General features: G+C 36.2%; 2 protein-coding genes across 2 annotated transcripts in view; one reads left to right on the top strand and one right to left on the bottom strand.

Annotated features, from left to right (window-relative positions):
• Nucleotides 1-257: 257 nt before the first annotated feature.
• On the bottom strand, nt 258-1,811 carry pfdn6 (prefoldin subunit 6). The gene is made up of 4 exons (XM_067456610.1): nt 1,612-1,811; nt 1,192-1,262; nt 943-1,067; nt 258-862 (listed from the first exon to the last, which is right to left on the bottom strand). The coding sequence occupies exons 1-4, from the start codon at nt 1,673-1,675 to the stop codon at nt 742-744; spliced, it is 381 nt and encodes a 126-aa protein (XP_067312711.1). The 5' UTR covers nt 1,676-1,811; the 3' UTR covers nt 258-741.
• Nucleotides 1,812-2,046: 235 nt separating this feature from the next.
• The window catches only part of mrpl11 (mitochondrial ribosomal protein L11), a 50,298-nt gene continuing 36,004 nt past the window's right edge, over nt 2,047-16,340 (top strand). The window contains exons 1-2 of the mRNA XM_067457703.1: nt 2,047-2,168; nt 14,719-14,887. Coding sequence (XP_067313804.1) covers nt 14,765-14,887 — 123 coding nt within the window. The 5' untranslated portion in view covers nt 2,047-2,168; nt 14,719-14,764. The remainder of the gene's footprint in view (nt 2,169-14,718; nt 14,888-16,340) is intronic.

The raw sequence follows: 16,340 nt of genomic DNA, 5'->3' as shown, positions 1-16,340 counted from the left end.
ATTTTTTCCCCAAAAGCATCAAAACTCCTCTCTTCTATGAGCACTTAACAGCATCCTTCAGGGAAAAAAAAATCTCATTATGCTTTCACCATTTCTTAATCCCCTCCCCCGTTCGAGCTTGTACTAGTCTGACCAATGTTTGAAACTTTGTATCGTTAGCACTTTTCATTTTCACCTCCTTATGCTTAGTCACTTGTATTCCTATTTTCTAAGTCATAATTTTATGTTTAACGTATAAAATGTAATAAAAGACCATGTATTTTTGAAGTGTTTTTATTTTATCATAAAAGTTTGTAGTATACAGTTTGCAGTGGTGTCATTTAGTTTGTGCAATCCTGTTTTCATGTCATCAATTCACATTATTGAATATAGTGTGAATTGTAATCTTAATCAAAAGCTAAGGAAATGATTTCATGTATTCAGCTTAGCCCTGTATCACCCCAAGCTCAAAATGTCCTACTTTAAAAAATTTCAGTAAACAGATTGATCAAAACTCAAATCGACATAGCAAATTATCTCCAAGTAATAGAATAGAATCTAATAGAGACACTGATGTTAATAAGAGGAGTCTGAACATAAATAAACAAAATTTATTGATAGCCTAATAGCATCAAACAAAAACAAAAAACCTACAGAATTCTGTTAATAGACATGTGAGCAAGCATGTGTTATTAGTAGGTACACTGAGTCTCTGAGTTCTACTGGATAAGACTAGAGTCCTGGCCTTGAATTATAATCCATTTAGGCTTTCCCAACAGCTTGACCCTGAGCCCGCTGGTACTCCTGCTGTAAGCTGGACAGAACTTCCCGATGCTGCTCCGACTTCTTCTCCATCTCCTTCAGTAAAGTTTCATAGCGCTGACTGATATGAAAAAGAGATCAGTTAGAGTTTGCCAATTGCTGAAAACAGAATCAATAAGAGTTGTCACTATTCATACATACATTTCGCCATTGATGTATTCCAATCTCTTGCCCACTGTTGCTTTGGCTTCATCTAGATCTTGTTTGACCAGAACTGGTCCAATTAGTTTGTAAACTGTATTTTGGCTATCCAACAAGGCAAGTTCCTAAAGAGGGATGAGAAATATGTGGTAAAACATGCCAAACATACCGTAAATAAACAAATAAATATATAGTAGTAAAACATATGTTGTAAATTAACATGCACATGTAGAAGATATGTATCCTTACCTCCTTAACAATGTTATTTTCAGTCAACTGTGCCTCCAGTTTCTGTCGTGCTGACATACTTTTGCTGACATCTGCGAAAATAGAGTTAAAAGTCTCTATATTTACAACAAAGATATTAAAGAAAATATTTTTTGACTGCAAAAAAAAGAACCCAAACACATTTAAACCTTGCACTACTTAAATGTAATACGTTTATACATGTCCACACACACTAATATTCTAAACATATCATCTGGACAGGTGCTGACTAGCTAAATTAAGTCCAATTTGAGAAAGTAAATGTGACATATACACATGTCTGAGTGGCTAGTGAAACATATATTACATGTATATAACTTTATGAAAGTGAATGTTGATAGTATACACATACAGAGTGTTAAAATGATTGCTAACATGGATAGCTAGCGTTGTGATACATACCTTTTTGCAGATGTTGATACTTCTCCAACTCAGACTGTAATTTCTTCTGAATAACTTCCGCCATCACACCAGTTATTGTAATTTCGGATCACTTTTTATCTGGATAACTGATAACAAAAAAAGATATCTTTCAACAAAAGCAGTCTGCAGCACACGGACCATGCACTCTGGGGCGCAGGGGAAATGACGCAATGTTTTTCATGTGGGTGTTCTGACAGTTTCACTTCGCCATCTAGTGTTGAAATGAAGCGCAATACTATTCGGTTTTTTTATTTTCGCCCCTTTAACTAAATCAAACCTCTTGAAATATCTATTGTTCAGGAAATAATAATCCCCCCTCATTTACTTAACTATATATTACAATATGTTATGTAGTGGTCAATGATGATGAATCAAGATTCCACCAACATAAATGAGTCCCCCTCCTGTCCATATGGGGCAGTCGAACTGCTCTCATCAAACCATTTGAAGTGACAGTAAAGGCAATATGGCAGCGCGCATGGTTCAAATACAAACGTGAAGGTCTTTTTCGCGTGTAGAACACATCCCATTAGCAGGTAATGTCAATTTCATTAATCTTTGTATGACTATCAAATGGTATCGTTTGTTTCAAATGTGAACCTGAAGCTGCTTATTAACCGCCTTTAGATTCAAATAGTCTCTGCATGATGATGTATTATTCCTGTCATCTATTATTATTCTTATGCTGTATTATTATTACTTTTATTAATATAACTTAATTTTCTTAATATATTTATATATTAAGAAATATATATTTCTGTTAACTGTAACCGGTGGGAAACTACAAAATACAGCAATGCTTGAATTCTATTGTCTTATAATGTCTGTCACTTATCCTAATTATTCCAAAGTCAGGCTTTGTGTTTGCCCACTATATTAAATAAAACCGCTCTGGTCATGTAGACCTACTCCATCAGTCACGTAAAACATGCATGAAATCTACCCTGCACTTTTAAATAGTATAGAAACTCGCTTTTTCAACCTTTCAAAGTAAATTTTGATCACAATTGGTTCTGATTGGATTAAATTGATTATTTTAAAATTATTATAAACTGAAACCTTTCCATTATCCAGTAACACCAGAGCTTAATTTCATGCGGTTTCACTTACACCTACTTTTTAGTAGTTTGAATCCGAGACACAACTGCAGGTTGGATGTGTTTTTATAAATGTTAGTGTTTATGCTAATATACTTATGTGTAATACTAATGTACATTACTCAAGAATATAGGTTCTCTTTGGGAGTGACAAGGATGGATAGGATCAGGAATGAGTACATCAGAGGGACAGCGCATGTGAGATGTTTTGGAGACAAAGTTAGAGAGGCCAGGTTGAGATGGTTTGGACATGTTCAGAGGAGGGAGAGTAAATACATTGGTAAAAGGATGCTGAAGTTAGAGCTGCCAGACTGGAGGTTAAGAGGAAGACCAAAGAGGAGGTTTATAAATGTAGTGAAGGAGGACATTAAGGTAGTTGGTCTGAGAGAAGAGGATACAGAGGATAGGACTGGATGAAGGCAGATGATTCGCTGTGGCGACCCCTGAAGGGAAAAGCCGAAAGAAGAAGAAGAAAAAGACTCAAAAATCTGTAAAGTCAGATTCTTATGTAGATAAAATGTTATGAGGTGAGTCAGAGTGACAGATTGTTTTGTGCAGAAGTGGTAACATAATTGTCGTCATGAAATGTAAATTGTCTTATTCTGGCATATCTGAGTGAAACGGCCTCTCAAGCAAAAAAAAATTAAAATAATAATAATATTGATTGGATTTCTGTGCTATTGCAATGTGATTGTGATTGTGATTTGAGTGACAGGTAGTCCCTCCCTCATGTCAGTACATGCATCATCGGAGAAGAGATGTCAGAAGTTATTCTGATAAACGATTACAAGAGCACATGATTAAAAAAAGTAAAATGTGCAAAGATAAATAATTTGTAATAAATACTGCAATGTTCAATAAAAATTATAAAAATTGTGAACTCTAATTTCATGATGACTTTAAGGATCTTTGCTGTAGGTCAAGTTCGTAGATGTCATGACGTCACACACGAGACCGACTGGTGTCATTATAAGCTTGTCCCCAGTTTGACGCTATTTTTCCTGTCACCAAGGACTAAACGATAGGGGGAAAAGAGAATCTTGCACTGTCGTTCTGATTATTCTTCTGAAAGATATGTTAGAAAAAAAGCCTGAAGTTTATTTAGGATCATTTAAGTCTGATCTTAACAGTTTGTATGGCACATTTCTGCTTGTTGTAAAAGACTAGATTTTGACAAAGTATAGCGAACATGATAAACTGCTTTGTGAGAGAGCACTGAGCACTTTCACAGGCTATTTCTCATTTGACATGCCAAGAGGTACATTTCTTAAAGGCACAGCAAAAAATAAAGTCATGCTTTATTCAGTAAAATATTGCTTTATTCAATAACACTTGATGGTCCCTTTGGAACATTCTATTGACTATAAGTAACTTTGCCACCAACTCTCATTGGAGTGTTAGTAGACTGTCTGCCTTATATCTGCTAGCTTTTTATTGTGATGGTCTTCTAACAGACATTCTACAGACTATTAGTTTAAAAAAAGGGCAGGTAACTTTTATTCTCTCAAACCCTAACCCTACCAGTCTACTAATACTCTACTAACACTCTATAGAAGAGAGTTAGTAGACATGTAAGTACAACGTTACTTATAGTCAAAAGAATGTGTTAAAGGGACCATTAAAATGAGATAGATAAATAAATCCTGTATAGTCAGAGAGAGCTATATCATTCAAAAATAAATTGGCTCCGTAAAGCTATTTTTAGAACACTAACATTCAAGTTAACCTCAGGGGAAAACCATGGAAAATGACGATACTAATCAGATACCCGACCTAAAATACACTCTCAATTTAGTGCTCATATAAACCATAACATTTCCACGTGTTCATAATCTTGTTTTTAAAATTGTTCATTGAATCTAGAGTTGATAAGTGTGATAATGGCATTATATTTGAAACAGTGATACTTCACTGTCACTTAAGTATTCTCACCTTTTTCTAGTTTGCTGTTGTAAATTAGGAGGTAGTTTAGCTCTCTGCTGAGGTTATCACAAATTGCACTCTGCGGTGTTGTCGAAAATCAATATGCACCCCGAGGGTATCAGAGGAATTGAGCAGAATTCTGAAACACCAGCCTGCTCAGTGAATTACGTTTGTTGCACGATTGTTTGTTATTGAGTAGAGAGTGACAGTTTTGTATCTATGCCTGTTCTCAGATCATTTAATTGCATATAGTAAGCAAATGTTTCCATTCACTGTTCACACAGTCACCTTCCATTTAAAAAACAGCAACTCGCCTCCTTTTGCGAAAGCCAATTTGCCCATATCTTCCCATTTTGTTTAAAACGCAAGCTGATAGAAGAAACTAAATCATTTTACTAGTCATTTTTGTTATGCATAAATGTTTTATATACTTTCCTCCTCATTTATTTTCCAGCTTTTGTCTACTTTGCGAAAACGACAATTGCTTGTTCAGCAGTATTTTAAATGGCTATTCTTGCCTCAACAAACATGTTTTCCCATGTCTGCAAGTTCAATTTGTCTCAAACCTAAACCAGATATATCAAGAGAGTTAGAATCCAAATGAACTGGCTGGCTTTCAAAAGTCAGGCTGTAAATCTATATATGTAAATGTGAAACTGCAGAGGGAATGATTTTGAGGTTCTTAAATCACTTCATAAAGAGAGTCCTGTCTCTCTTTGTCATCTTAAATCAGGAATGATGTAGCCCTGCTAATTCCATTGACTCCCTTGAGCGTTTCATTTTCCTTAAACCTGGTTTTATCCTGTTGAACAGAACAGCATTAGGTATGAGTTTTTTCTTGTACTGTGGCTTTCTCTGAATTTGCATTAAGATATTAATTCACTTTACTGAGTCTAGGGATATATATTTTTTTTTTTGCCAATGGACAAAATGCTCTAAATAAATAAATAAACAAGCCTGGACCACATTCATCTATTTCGAATGGTATACAGCCCTATTTTCCCAGTGCAGTTTAAAATCTCAGAACTTGGCCTTTCTTTTTACATTGTTACATTGTTAAGATTAAGTGTAAAACATTGCAATAATTAATTTTCATTCTTAGGCACTAACGTCATTGCAACTTTCAAGGCCAAGAAAGGTAGTAAAGGTATTGTTAAAATAGTCCATGTAAGTACAGTGGTTCAACCTTATAATTTTATGAAGTGACTACAGCAAAATGCCGCCTCACGTGAACAGTGTCAGCTAATAGTGAATCCCATTCTGCTGTAGAACCTGGAAGCATTGTGCTGTATTTACTATGTCAACAGTATAGGAGACTGACAGAAACGAGGAGAAATTGTTGAATAAAGTTGTTATTTTTGGGGGGGTTTGCGCAAAAAAAGTATTCTTGATGCTTCATAACATTAAGATTGAACCTCTGTATATCAGAGCATGTGAACGGAGCGGTAATATTTCCTCCAGAGCAGAAAGCGCCTTTCTGAAGATCCTGTTCCGCTCGCTCATTCTGCTCACTGCCGCTCACTCGACCCAGAATTCTCAGGGATGCAAACAGCGTGCTTTTTGGCACTTCCTGTCTTTTTCACGTCAGTTTGGGTGACTTGTGTGAATCATGCAGATTTCCGAAGAGTTTTTTAAGAGGTGGAGGTGGGGGGTGTCTGATTATAATTTCACCAACAGTAATTCTGGATTGTCTCCACCAAAAAGTAAATAGGAGCTAAGTAAATCAGAACACTGCGCACAAAAAAAGCAGTATATAATACGGTGATGATCATGCAGTCAATACATGTATTTATTAAAAACAAGCAGGGCTATAGCGTAACCCATTAAAAACTCAAAGTGCCTGCTCTATGACAAATAGTTTATACATTTTTTAATGTATTTTTAAATACCCAAAACAGCGGCATTACAAAAGTTGTAAATATATAGAGAGTTGAACTTCTTTACTAGCTCTATCCTTACGTCCATGACTCACTGCGAAGTTGCCAGCTATCTTTCCTGCTCTTAACTCTGAACACGTTCTCATGAAATCCGTATCTATAACATGAATCGTATATCATGCGATTTATACGACAAAATAACTTTTTACTTGTGTGTTGAGAGGGAAAAAAGGCGCGTGAGACCGCATGTCAGGCAGCGGCAGATCTTACAGCGACAGCAGCCATGTTAATCACTCACTGCTCTTGCCTAAAAAACATTTGTAGCTTTAATAAGGATTAATCTATAATATATTTAATTCATAATTTATGCAGTGCAGAATGTTTGATAACTTTGTTCAATTTCTGTAGCCTATTTTCTACCTGTGAGACAGGATGGACAAAGGTAAATATGACATGGGTTTATGAGAGGATTATTTTAAACTAAAGTTTAAACTCTAATAAATGTTTTAAAAAAATAAATAAAATGAATGGCTATAATCAAAGTTTAAAATTGGTGGGAAAATATTTCGTAGAGACATCTGTTTCATTGATACCAGCCTTTATTCATGATAAGCAGCAGATATGCTATTGGATGTACCTTTTTACACTTTGCTAAAAGTGGCTCTCCTATTAATTTTGTCCTACCAGTGTGGCTCTCCTGAAAAAAATAGCGAAAACCATTGGTCTAGGGTATCTGCCACTGCAACACATTTCCAGAATTTAATTTTACTTTCATTTTCATTTCATGTCCCTATGGGGTGGCCCAGGGATGGTAGGAGTTGGTGGCAACGCCGCAGGTTGATTGCTTCGATTACCTCTCTTTTTTTGACCATACATGTGTTTGCATTGGTTTCGAATTGGTTCGAAAATATGTGAAATGAATAGGGGTGCCCCTAACTTTCTTCTCTACTGGACTAGTAGTTGTTCATTTAAGCTATTAGTTGACGACTAAGTACACATTTATATTAGGTTCATTTAATTACTTAAATATAGACTGGAGAGAATTCTAAACGAGTGTTTACGTTATGCATTAGCCTATTCCGCACTCAAGCGCACACATAAAGCTTGCCACAAAGAACAGCAAAAGTAATAATTATGAATGTGTCAAAAAACAAAAACAAAAAATCTTTGTCTGGCTGCAAAGATGAATCTGATGATGCTTACTTGCCATCGCCACAGTAGTGGACGCACCAAGAGAGAAATGCATGTGCCATACAGAAACTATTTCTTTTCATTTTGAATTGTTTAGTTTAAAAGTAGACATTTCAAGTTTTCTGTAGACATATTTCTTGAGTTTCAGTTAATTTATTAGACGTGCTCTAATCCATGATTGTTGCCATGGTTGCCTTATTTGCATATTATTTATTAAATCTAGGCAATTGGTTGTTGAAACATTGACCAAAATTAAGATACAAGTTATACAAAATGAAATTCACTTTAAAGAAAGGCTTTCTACAAAACAAAACTTAAAGAAATGGATTTTCTTTAAAGAATATTTTCTGATCCACCATGTCTTCCAACATATTGTGCATCTTATGATGTGTCCTATACTCTCATGCTTTTCATTTTTCATAATTAACAGATGAAATTATATAAAAAATTATATAATATTTAAACATAATTAGGGCTGGGCAAGGTAACGTTAACACATTAATTAATTAACGTTGACAATTATTTTATCGTGCATTAACGTAGTTATTTATTATTATGTTGAAAGCCCGTTGTCGTGCTCACTGCCTCTGAATACAGATACAGACAAACCATTGGTGACAAGAGAATACAGGGCTGTCTGTAAGCCAATGGCTTAATATTCTTTGTCTGGGACAAATGAAAGAGAGATTTAGAGGGATTTTTCCCGACTGGGCAAAAAAATATTAAAATAACCAGAAACACGAGAATGATTCAGATTTTTTTTTGTAGTTGTTATTTTTATTATATTTAATATAAACAGCGATTGATCAGTGTATCTCTTCCTCTGTTAACAAGTTGCATTAAGGCTCCGAAAATAGTTGCAAAGGAAAGCAACACTCAGCATGATGTTTTGTTACTGAATGATTCAGTGTTTTGAATGAATCATTTGAATGAACGAGTCGATGACTCACTCATTAAGACGATCACTTACTGCCCCCTATTGGCGGTCTAGTTTCATGTTTAAAAGTATGATTGCGTTTTTTTATTTAGAACAATCCATTTTATAACATTATTTATTGCAGCTGTATTTTTGCTATTTAAATGATTTGATTTGATTGGTAACAGCACTATAGTGTCTTTACTATATAAGACATATAGTAGCGCTATAGTGTCTTTACAGCCTCTGTCAGGCTTAGAATAAATATATCAAACAAGATGTCAGACTGAAGCAATGAAAATTATATTGGATAATAGGTATCCTCTGTTTAATGAGTTTGAGAGACTACCATCAGGTCGCAGATTTAGAATACCAGTGTTTTTTAAAAATGGGGGAAAAAATATTTCATGCCACAAGCAGTTAAACTTTTAAATGAAAAATAGTATTTTTTGCAGTGTCTACTGAGCTGGTCTCAGTGATGTTTTTTTTTTTTTTTAGGTTAGTCTTAGTGGCCCTCATTTATCAATCTTGCGTAGAAACGGGTGTATATGTTGGCGTAAGATTATGCATACACTCCTCTCACCGCCTGATTTATGAAGCTGTGCGCACCTCTGCAATTCAGGTGTACGCAATACCTGCCCTTGATAAATGCCGCGGCTGAAAACGATCGTCATTAGAATAACACGCCCCTATATATTCAAGTCTCCGCCTCCCCCACGCCCTCATTTTACGCCATGGACAAACAGAAGACGGCAAAGAAGCGAAACTTCTCCGACGTGGAGATCGGGCGCGCTCAATCATCTCACTAGTCCACTAGTCAGGGCACTGATTAGGACATAAGTCAATGGGATGACTCCCTGATCAGTGCTCCCACTACTGAACTAGTGAGATGATTGAGACGCGCCCACGAGACCATCACCAGGGAAGTGGAAAAAAACCCCGAAATTGTTTTATTTGGGAGTTTAAAGAGTGGAATTAAAGGCACCTACAAAAACAAAATATGGACACAAATAACGAGTACTGTTAGTGTGGAGGTTGAGAAGCGCACTCCAGCAGTTTAAATAGGCTAGCTGTTTGGATGATAAATTACCATCACTGCATTATTTTACAGCACGTTTTGAAAAAATTAGCATTTAATTTCGTATCACGGCACATGTATTGGGGTGTAAAATAGTGATGATGATGTGATTTGGAGTAGCCTAAGATTCATTCACATTAATAATTACATGACGATTTGTAAGATTCTTATTATTATTATGATTATTATTCTTAATGACGCTTGTTATTCAGAAGAAGAGTGTCGTTTTTATTGATTTTATTATTAATTAAAAGAAGAAGATCATTTTTATTATTTTGTCAGTCTGAATTATTTTAGTCCCAGTCCGTGCGCAGCTGCCGGGCCAGGCGGGCCTGAAACGTCAGATAAAGCGCACAGGCTCGCGACTGGAGGATGCCTAAAAATCAAACGCTTTTGTAAAATCACACAAATTAAACATTGACGTTCATGTTACACAAAAATAAACACTGAATGTTGTTGTTGTGGTTTTTAACAGTGGATCATATAGCATATCTTGCCAGTGCGTTTTGTGGTGTTAGGAATTGCTTTTCTGCGCATTCTCCCACTAACTCAAACGTGCGTACACCACCTCCTGAGCTGGCGTAGGATTTGAGCGTGCCGTACGCCAACGTCCATATTGATAAATCTCAAAGTCACCTTGGGTTTGGGTGTACGCAAGGTGTACGCTGGAAATTTGGTGTACGCACTTTTGATAAATGAGGGCCAATGTATATTGTGTGTATTATGTCTGTTTGTTTGTGTTGTGATTACGCATGTGGAAACAATTGCAAACAAATTTCCCCAAGGGGACAATAAAAGTCAACAACAACAACAACAACAACTATTATAACTGAATTTATTAATCAAATGTAAAAATTTAACGTGGTGCATACGATTAAAAAAATGGTGAATATCACAAATATGCAGATTTAAGTAGGCCTATGTAAAAGCTGATAGAACACTGATGAGAATATTACTTCAGAATCAATATATGTATACCACTAAAAATCCCCCCCATTTATTAAGTACATACAATTTGCTATGTACTCTACCTGATAGGCCCGAAGTTAATCAATATCAAATCAAATTGAGAAATTTGTGACAATGCCCAGCGCTTTAGTGTAAATGTTTTTTTTTTTACTTTAAGCAAATGTTATCTTTTCCTTTTATTTTCTTGCACCAAAATGTTATAATGTTATTATGTTATGATTGAGGCTCTAGACTAGCCTGACAAGCCAGACCCACATCAAGATGTTTGGTCTGGAAACTCACCATAGACAGGGCTCAATCCGAGGGGCGGGATAAACGGTTGTCTTTCAAACTCCCTCTGCACGCGATAGGATAGCGCTACACCAACCAGAGCAACGACGGTGAAGGGGAGCTCGCTGACTGATTAAACATTCACCGTATCCGGCTAAACTCCGAACACATCTTCCCTTTTTAAGAATGACTTCAGTGCCGTTCTTTGTTCTTTTCTCAGAGAAAAGCTCAACTCCAAGTCTTCCGGAGGCACGTGCAGAGCTGATTCGAAAGACCGCCGCCGTTCGCCAGTTTCTGTGTTTACTAGAAGCACGCAAGCGCAACTCGGCCGTCGTCATTATGGCCCCGCCCGCCAACTCTATACACGATGTGATTGGCCCGTCCAGATTCTGAGGAATACAGCTCAGATAGGAATTGAGAGTTGCTAGACCACACTTGCGGGCAAATTAAATTTGCTGCCGCTAGGGTGTGTCTAGATTTCTAGGCTAGCTCTAGACATAACCTGTTTTGTTTTTTAATACCAAACCAAACTAAATGTTAATGCCCTGGCAGTGGCAAATAGTTTTGGTTTTATATTTAATTTGATTAAATTAAAGCTACACTGTGTAATATTTTCCCCCATCTAGCGATGAAAAGGTATATGACCATGCAGTTTCTGTTCCTCTCAATTCCAATTTTGTTTGAACTCCTACGGTGGCCGATTTAGTCCAAGATTAACAAGGCAATCCCCCTCTTCACATTCGACACGATGCCATCGAGTGTTAAAACGCGAAAGGCGAAGCTTGAATTTACGGGTATGTCCCTCTTTGGCTAATGTACTTTCAGGATGGAGGGGCAACATGGTGACCGGCATTCGAACCCCTCACTCGTATGTATTCTCAATAAATTGCATATTATAAACTTACGAGAATACTTAATTACTTGAAAGAAGTAAATATACATTAATGAGCACATATATTTTTGAAAGAACTAAGTGTTTTTACTTTAGCTACAAGAAATATTGTAACTTACTAACTTTCAACTGCTGTAACCATATTTGTTTAAAGTGTTTGCAAACCATATATTATTGAATTTTTTTAAAAGTATGCAATACTGTGCTTTTGTATTCATTATTGGTTTTTGCGCATACTGCAATTAATCACAACCACAGAAAATCATGCGATTAATCGCAATTAAACATTTTAATCGTTGCCCAGCACTAATAAATATGAAACGATTGTTTTTTAAATGGCCACAAGTATAGTGCATTACAGGGAATCAAAATTCGCGTCAGGGCGGGATTTGTGCGAACATCCTTTTATCAGTGAGTGCGAACAGTTCATGAGTGGAGTGATTGCGTGAAGCGCACTGGCATAGAGCGGAATATTGAGCTGATCGTCACACCACTCCGCTTCGCTCACATGCTCTGCTCCATACACATGGACTATTTTAGCAATGCCTTAAATACTTTTCTGGGCCTTGAAATTTTCAATGACGTTGCTGCCAGTGGATTGTTCAGAGAGCTCTCTGCTTCCATTAAAAATATCTTCATCTGTGTTCCGAAGATGAACGAAGGTCTTACAGGTTGGGAACGACATGAGGGGGAGTAATTAAGGACAGATTTGTAATTTTTGTGTGAACTACCCCTTTAAAAGCAGCTGGGTCATTCCTGCTATCCAGTACATTATCCTGACCCCATCATGTGTTGTTTATTAGTAAATATATTTTTAAGATGATTTAATCTTATTTTTTTTACACATGAAAATCTTTTTATCAAAATAGCAGTCAAAAGAAAATGGGGAAAGTTGATTCATTTTTATTTTTTTAAATCAATAAATCAAATAAAGTTTTAGCAATTTTCCAAAGTTTGTTTCTTGGGTCAGCCAACCTTTTATTTATTTATTTTTTATTTTTTTAAAATTTTTATTCAAGAAGGCTGCATTAAGTTAATCAGAAGTGACAGTAAAAGTACAAAAGCTTTCTATTCCAAATAAATGTGGTCCTTTTGAGCTTTCTATTCATCAAAGAATAGGAAAAAAATAGAAAGAAAGAAGTATCACTGTTTGTAAAATATTAAACTTTTTAACTTTGATAATAATTATATTCAATGTTTCTTGAGCACCAAATCAGCATTGAATGATTTCTCAAGCATCATCTGACACTGGCGACGGGAGTATTTTTTTGCAGACTTGGCATAAGAGACTTCTTTCAAAAGCATTTAAATTTTACCAACCCCAAAGGTTGTGTATTCCTGGTGCTTCTATTTCATAATTCTTATGTTTCAAACAAAGCATGTTTTTTTCTGAGAATATCAAATATCATTCTCAAGCAATTTAATCTTATTTAGAAATCTGATGAGTGCTTCAAAGAAGTAAACGCAGCAAGCACAGAGAGGTTTGACAGAACATGCCTGCAGTCCATATTCACTCATCCTCATTTTTTGTTCTTTCATCATGTGTTTTATATCCCCAGCTCGTCAACACAGTTGCTTTAAAATGCTAAATAAATTGTATGCGTGTTTCAGTCAGAAACGCTGTTATTGTCGGCTCCAAGTACCCGCTCCCCCAAAAAGTCAATTGCCGCCCGCCAAACACAAAGTTCCAAATAAATCACTTCAATTCAATTCACATCAGGATTGTTGATTGTCCTCTTTTGCTTTTGAATATGTTAAAATGTTAATGTACACCAACAGCCCAACCTTCCCTCGCTGCCTCTTAAATTGATTCAACATGCTTTTTAAACGGCTAAATATGTTTGGAGAACAGCATGAAATAGAACGGCGAAATGAAGGGCAGCATGTGATTGGCATTTTGAAGAAAACCCAGAAAGTAATTTTTTACGCAATGCCTTCTCACAGCTGGTGATTGCTGAGCCTATATCGGCTGGTTCTGCTCCCTTTAGATAGCCTGTGTATTCTGAGATCCAAGACGTTTCAGTGCTTGTGAAATTCTCTCTTCGCTTGTCTCCGTGCACGCACAGATGCGAGGATTAACTTGGCATTAAAACCAATGGCGCGTTCCAACGTGTGGCTAGCGAGGTGTGTTTATTTCACCTCTGTCCTCATCTCCCTTGCATTTATGAATATATAAATAGGGAGGTTAACCTGGAACAGAGCTCTGTGAATAATTTAGAGATATTGTTTTCAGCTGGGTTGAACAGTCACAAAATGCGCTCTGGTCTGGCAAATGGCGTTGAACATGCAGCGGCTTTTATTGCATTTGGTTTATATCAGATTATAGGGCGTGGTTTTTTATGAGTCATGCTTCCCAGGCGCATACATTTCAGGCCATTTCCACCACTTAACTGATTGATTGAATCATGTAATTTTATTTAGTCTTGAATGGTAAAACCAGGTATTATCCTTTCGCCCTTTGCGTGTGGTGCTAAATCTGTGCATTTTGGTTTTGGGGCTTGGTGGCTGCCATCCAATCTGCTCCATCGACCTTTCCTGATGTAGACCCATAGAGAGCTAGCTAACTGTAATGGATCAGCAGAGTGCAGGGAATCGTTGAAGGCAGCCAAGCACAGAAGCTCCTCGAGTGCACTACGCACATGTGCTTTTTTTACCCCTTATCTTTGAAGGTCCCAAGGTTTCATAGCACTTCGCCTCACAACTGTCTTCACTTACAGCTTCTCGAGATAAGACTGCTGTGCACTCCTGGGAGAGCTTTTATGGATCGCAGAGCTTTTGTGTACCTCACTTTTCAACCTCTGGACATGTATTGATTTTTTTGTGTTGAATTTTTAATGAATTAAGGAGACCTCAATAATTACCTTTCCCAACAGGCAAAGGGGACAGACAGACTTGTGGCAGGCCAGACACATAGACAATATGTCGAAGATATCTAAAGCGGCCAAGGCGGTGAAAAAGTTGGATACTGGAGGCGTGATCAAAGCGATTATAAGGTCTGGACAGGCGGCTCCTGGGCCTCCCCTGGGCCCCATCCTGGGACAGGTAAGCTTTTAGACCTCTCGTTTTCACTATCGATTTCATTTCAGCATTTCATTTTCACCTCATTATTTTATTTTTGTTATGTGTATGGCCTTTGTAATGCAGTGATTCTCAACTCGGGGTCAAGACTCACTTTAGTGCACCTAAAAAATTCAAAACAAGCAATAAAATCAAGAAGTGTTTTTTTTTTTTCGTTTGAACCATGGCAAAAAAATAATAATAATGAACAGAGGTGGACAAACTACACAACTCTATTACTTAGACAACTCTATTATCACAACTCTATTACACAACAAATATTACTCTGTTACAAGTGAAAGTTGTAAAAACAGATTTTTGCTTGAGTAAAAGTACAGAAGTATTTGTTTTCAAAAGTACTTAAGTATCAATAGTAAATTCCTTTTTTATGTCAATGCAATATTTAACTATTGTTGTAAAAATGCAGATTATGCCATCATGGTTTAAGTCAGTCAGTGATGCTCCATCTGACATACTAGCATATTTACGACTAACTTAATACTTGTATAAAAGTTAAAAGCTGCTGTCACTTTAAGGCCGAATGCACGGATCCAATACACTGATACACATCTGATATTCTCCAACTGTTTACCTTCACTTAAGACATAATCAACTTTGTTAATGCGAATACTCGACAAAATGAGCATTTTGAGATCCGTCTTCTTCCATTTTGCTATAAACTATAAATCAGTGTTCAAAAAATGCTACGAAATCATTGAACTTCACTAGACTCTACAAGAGTGATTCCTGAAAGGCTTTCTGCAACAACCCAAACACCTTTTAAAGAAGAAAAAAATCATCCACTGACTTTCAGAGCTTCTACAGAAACAACTTTCGACTTTGAAGACCTTGATAGAAATGTAGTGGAGTAAAAAGAATATTTGTCTTTCAAACGTAGTGAAGTTAAAGTCAGAAGTTTCCAGAAAAAATAATACTCAAGTAAAGTACAGATACTCAAAAAGTGTGCTTAAGTACGGTACTCAAGTAAATGTGCTTAGTTACTGTCCAGCTCTGAGAATGAATATATATTTTTGTAGTTATGTCAATCTCTTATATATTTTATCCAGTAGAAATTGTGAGCAAAAAATATATATTTAAAAATCTCTTTTTCCTCAAAGTTCACTCAGACTTCATTTACTCAACCTCAAGTCATATTCTGTTGCACTGTAATTTTTATGATACTGCTAGAAAATGCTTTTATTCAGAAACATGTTTACATGGAGTATTTCATAATGTATCACCCAAATTTGTTTTAGATGTCCTATCTTATGTCAAGTTTAAATGTTTTATATAATTTAAAGTTTATGGATTGTGACATTGACTTTGCGTTTGCTATGTAACTAGTCCTGATGCCAACATCGTGTTAAAAACTTTAAAAAAAAACTCACCCACAAGTTGTATGTGTTTAACACAGATGATGATATTTTGAAGAATGCTG

This window comes from Pseudorasbora parva, chromosome 11, assembly GCF_024679245.1.
Source record: "Pseudorasbora parva isolate DD20220531a chromosome 11, ASM2467924v1, whole genome shotgun sequence".
Taxonomy (NCBI): Eukaryota; Metazoa; Chordata; class Actinopteri; order Cypriniformes; family Gobionidae; genus Pseudorasbora; species Pseudorasbora parva.
Note: the sequence above shows the minus strand (reverse complement) of the source record. Positions and strands in the feature narration are given on the sequence as shown.